General features: G+C 52.0%; 1 protein-coding gene across 2 annotated transcripts in view; it reads left to right on the plus strand.

Moving 5' to 3' along the window:
* Positions 1-5,000, plus strand: part of cdc14ab (cell division cycle 14Ab) — a 19,168-nt gene that overhangs the window by 4,241 nt on the left and 9,927 nt on the right. For both annotated transcript variants that reach the window (XM_083940313.1, XM_083940314.1), the window contains exons 6-13: positions 361-427; positions 508-570; positions 1,097-1,184; positions 1,343-1,573; positions 2,595-2,733; positions 2,818-3,069; positions 3,340-3,387; positions 4,193-4,321. In XM_083940313.1, coding sequence (XP_083796439.1) covers positions 361-427; positions 508-570; positions 1,097-1,184; positions 1,343-1,573; positions 2,595-2,733; positions 2,818-3,069; positions 3,340-3,387; positions 4,193-4,321 — 1,017 coding nt within the window. The remainder of the gene's footprint in view (positions 1-360; positions 428-507; positions 571-1,096; positions 1,185-1,342; positions 1,574-2,594; positions 2,734-2,817; positions 3,070-3,339; positions 3,388-4,192; positions 4,322-5,000) is intronic.

Below are 5,000 nucleotides of genomic sequence, written 5' to 3' on the forward strand. Positions count from 1 at the left end.
TCACATGATCACGTGTCTCTGATCACATGACCTCGTCTCTGACCACATGACCTCGTCTCTGATCACATGATCACATGTCTCTGATCACATGTCTCTGATCACATGATCACGTGTCTCTGATCACATGATCACGTGTCTCTGATCACATGATCACATGTCTCTGATCACATGTCTCTGATCACATGATCACGTGTCTCTGATCACATGATCACGTGTCTCTGATCACATGACCTCGTCTCTGATCACATGACCTCGTCTCTGATCACATGACCTCGTCTCTGATCACATGTCTCTGATCACATGATCACGTGTCTCTGATCACATGACCTCGTCTCTGACCACATGACCTCGTCTCCTCAGGGACGCGTCCTTTGGGAGCTGCACCTTTAACCTGACGGTGCTGGACTGTCTGCAGGGCATCAGGAAGGTGAGCTGTGATTGGCTGCCTGCCTCTGACCTCATCCTCACCCTCACCTGTGTGACGTCACACCTGTGTTTGTGTTGCAGGCTCTGCAGCACGGCTTCTTCGACTTTGAGACGTTCGACGTGGACGAGTACGAGCACTACGAGGTAACACAAACAAACAAACAAGTAAACAAACAAACAAGCAAACAAACAAACAAGCAAACAACACAAACAAGTAAACAAACAAACAAGTAAACAAACAAACAAGTAAACAAACAAACACACAAACAAGTAAACAAACAAACAAGTAAACAAACAAGCAAACAAACAAGTAAACACACAAACAAGTAAACAAACAAGTAAACAAACAAACAAGTAAACAAACAAACAAGTAAACAAACAAACAAGTAAACAAACAAACAAGTAAACAAACAAGCAAACAAACAAGTAAACAAACAAGTAAACAAACAAGTAAACAAACAAACACACAAACAAACACACAAACAATCAAACACACAAACAAACAAGCAAACAAACACACAAACAAGCAAACAAACACACAAACAAGCAAACAAACACAAGTAAACTAACAAGTAAACAACACACACACACAAACAGACTGACAGCTGTTCATAACTGAGTGTTGTTGACTGTTTGTTTGTTGACTGTTTGTTTGTTGACTGTTTTACAGCGTGTAGAGAACGGAGATCTGAACTGGATCGTCCCGGGGAAGTTTGTGGCGTTCAGCGGACCTCATCCCAAAACCAAGATAGAGAATGGTAACCACAACAACAACAACAACAACAACAACAACAACAACAACGACAACAACAACAATATAAACAACAAGAACAACAACGACAACAATATAAACAACAACAATAAAAAACAACAATAACGTGTTGTTGTGTTGGTAACGTGGCTCCGCCCCCTGCAGGTTACCCGCTCCACGCCCCTGAGGCGTACTTCCCGTACTTCAGGAAACACAACGTGACCACGGTCGTGCGCCTGAACAAGAAGATCTACGACGCCAAACGCTTCACGGACGCCGGCTTCCACCACCACGACCTCTTCTTCGTGGACGGCAGCACGCCCAGTGACATCATCACACGCCGCTTCCTGCACATCTGTGAGAGCACGGAGGGCGCCGTGGCCGTCCACTGCAAGGGTGAGCACTTCCTGTCTGCTCCTGCAACTTCCTGTCTGCTCCTGCAACTTCCTGTCTGCTCCTGCTACCTCCTGTCTGCTCCTGCTACTTCCTGTCTGCTCCAGCTACTTCCTGTCTGCTCCTGCAACTTCCTGTCTGCTCCAGCTACTTCCTGTCTGCTCCTGCTACTTCCTGTCTGCTCCTGCTACTTCCTGTCTGCTCCGGATACTTCCTGTCTGCTCCTGCTACTTCCTGTCTGCTCCAGCTACTTCCTGTCTGCTCCTGCTACTTCCTGTCTGCTCCTGCTACTTCCTGTCTGCTCCGGATACTTCCTGTCTGCTTCTGCAACGTCCTGTCTGCTCCTGCTACTTCCTGTCTGCTCCTGCTACTTCCTGTCTGCTCCTGCAACTTCCTGTCTGCTCCTGCTACTTCCTGTCTGGTCCTGCTACTTCCTGTCTGCTCCTGCAACTTCCTGTCTGCTCCTGCTACTTCCTGTCTGCTCCTGCAACGTCCTGTCTGCTCCTGCAACGTCCTGTCTGCTCCTGCTACTTCCTGTCTGCTCCTGCTACTTCCTGTCTGCTCCTGCAACTTCCTGTCTGCTCCTGCTACTTCCTGTCTGCTCCTGCAACTTCCTGTCTGCTCCTGCAACGTCCTGTCTGCTCCTTCTACTTCCTGTCTGCTCCTGCTACTTCCTGTCTGCTCCTGGAACGTCCTGTCTGCTCATGCTACTTCCTGTCTGCTCCTGCTACTTCCTGTCTGCTCCTGCTACTTCCTGTCTGCTCCTGCTACTTCCTGTCTGCTCCTGCTACTTCCTGTCTGCTCCTGCTACTTCCTGTCTGCTCCTGCTACTTCCTGTCTGCTCCTGCAACTTCCTGTCTGCTCCTGCAACGTCCTGTCTGCTCCTGCTACTTCCTGTCTGCTCCTGCTACTTCCTGTCTGCTCCTGCTACTTCCTGTCTGCTCCTGCTACTTCCTGTCTGCTCCTGCTACTTCCTGTCTGCTCCTGCTCTGTCTGTCATTAACCTGACCCGTCTGTCTGTCAGCTGGCCTGGGCAGGACGGGCTCTCTGATTGGTTGTTACCTGATGAAGCAGTACCGGTTCACAGCGGCGGAGGCGATCGCCTGGATCCGGATCTGCAGACCGGGCTCTGTGATTGGTCCACAGCAGAACTTCCTGGAAGAGTGAGTGAAGCAGCAGCATGTTTACTGTTGTTGTTGTTGTTGTTGTTTACAGCGGCCTTCACATTAGCACCACACTGTTTACAGGAAGCAGGCGGCGCTGTGGTTGCTAGGCGACAGTCAGCGTTCACAGAAGACCAAGCTGGAGGAGCGGGCGGCGTCGCACCTCATCACCGCCATGGACGACCTCAGCCTAAGCCCCGCCCACAACAGCGGCGGCCTGCACGAGCTCCTGCAGACTGAGACCGGGGACGGGGGACACGCCCTGACCCAGGGGGACAAACTGAGAGCCTTAAAGGGCCGGCGTCCTCCTCGACCCGCCACCACCGGAGCGCTCAGGTACAGAACCACAACCCCAAACAGAACCACAACCAGAACCAGAACCACAACTAGAACCACAACTAGAACCAGAACTAGAACCAGAACCAGAACCAGAACCACAAACAGAACCACAAACAGAACCACAACTAGAACCAGAACCAGAACCAGAACCACAAACAGAACCACAAACAGAACCACAACTAGAACCAGAACTACAGCTTTTGTCTGCCCTGCACTCTGTCTGTCAGGCTTCAGAGTCTCTAATGTTAACGACGTCTTTTGTTTCAGAGCCGAAGACACGAAGGTCCACAGCAGGACGTCCTCTCAGCCGCTCAGGTAACTCTGCCCTGAGTCCGGACTGACATAAGACACTGTGCCCCTGAGTCTGGACTGACAGGAGACACTCTGTCCCCCTGAGTCTGGACTGACAGGAGACTCTGTGCCCTGAGTCTGGACTGACAGGAGACTCTCTGTCCCCCTGAGTCTGGACTGACAGGAGACACTCTGTCCCCCTGAGTCTGGACTGACAGGAGACTCTCTGTCCCCTGAGTCTGGACTGACAGGAGACTCTCTGTCCCCCTGAGTCCGGACTGACAGGAGACTCTCTGTCCCCTGAGTCTGGACTGACAGGAGACTCTCTGTCCCCCTGAGTCTGGACTGACAGGAGACTCTCTGTCCCCTGAGTCTGGACTGACAGGAGACTCTCTGTCCCCTGAGTCCGGACTGACAGGAGACTCTGTGCCCTGAGTCTGGACTGACAGGAGACTCTCTGTCCCCTGAGTCTGGACTGACAGGAGACTCTCTGTCCCCTGAGTCCGGACTGACAGGAGACTCTCTGTCCCCTGAGTCCGGACTGACAGGAGACTCTGTGCCCTGAGTCTGGACTGACAGGAGACTCTCTGTGCCCTGAGTCTGGACTGACAGGAGACTCTCTGTCCCCTGAGTCCGGACTGACAGGAGACTCTGTGCCCTGAGTCTGGACTGACAGGAGACTCTGTGCCCTGAGTCTGGACTGACAGGAGACTCTCTGTGCCCTGAGTCTGGACTGACAGGAGACTCTGTGCCCTGAGTCTGGACTGACAGGAGACTCTGTGCCCTGAGTCTGGACTGACAGTGATCAATTCTTTGTGTCTGTCCTCAGACTGTCGATGGGGGGCGCTCTGGGCCCCTCCTCCCCCCTCAAGTCCTCCAAATTCCCAGCATCCTCTGCTTCTGCCGCCGCCAAGAGGATCGGAAGAAGTCCGTCGTCAACAGCGTCCAACATCAGGAGGTCAGTGTCCCCGCCCACTTCCTGTCTGACTCGCTCTGCAGCAGCGTTAATATTCATATAAAGGTATAAACATACACGTGCTGTGTGTACTTTTATATGAACATGTTAAAAAAACTCTTCTGAAGCGTCTGATTAATCGCCGCGGTGAGAAGCGGTTGTTGAGCAGCCTTCGTTTTCCCTGCGGTCAGTGAGGCGCCGGGCTGAAGTCTCCTCAGACGCGTGTCCACGTGCTGTTTCTGTCGTACGTCAGTCACGGTTTGATCCCCTCACTCTCTCCTTCATCATTAGACTCATTAGACTCTGATTCATGAATCAGTCCGCGGATCACCCGTGTGCCCAACCCAAGATACCGATCTGCACGGGTCACGGATCCGTGCGTAGCCGTTGCCCCACTCATACGTTGGTAGCATCCAGGAGCGTGTGTTGGTGATGAGACGTTAGCCTGTCGCAGCTCTCAACACAGTTCAGCGTCAGGTTTCACTGATCTGCAGGAAGTTCCTGTCAAAGTTTAACTGCCTGAAGCACCCGTTAGCATCTGTTAGCATCCGTTAGCATCTGTTAGCACCTGTGCACAGTCTGTAGGATACAGAAGAAAACTGACCTGAACAGGGTTTAATCCAGATTTCTGGGCCTTCATGGACCTCGGGTGTTGGAGGTCGGAGCTGGGAACGCCGTCGCA

The sequence above is a fragment of the Echiichthys vipera genome (genome assembly GCF_963691815.1).
Source record: "Echiichthys vipera genome assembly, chromosome: 3".
NCBI classification, from domain to species: domain Eukaryota; kingdom Metazoa; phylum Chordata; class Actinopteri; order Perciformes; family Trachinidae; genus Echiichthys; species Echiichthys vipera.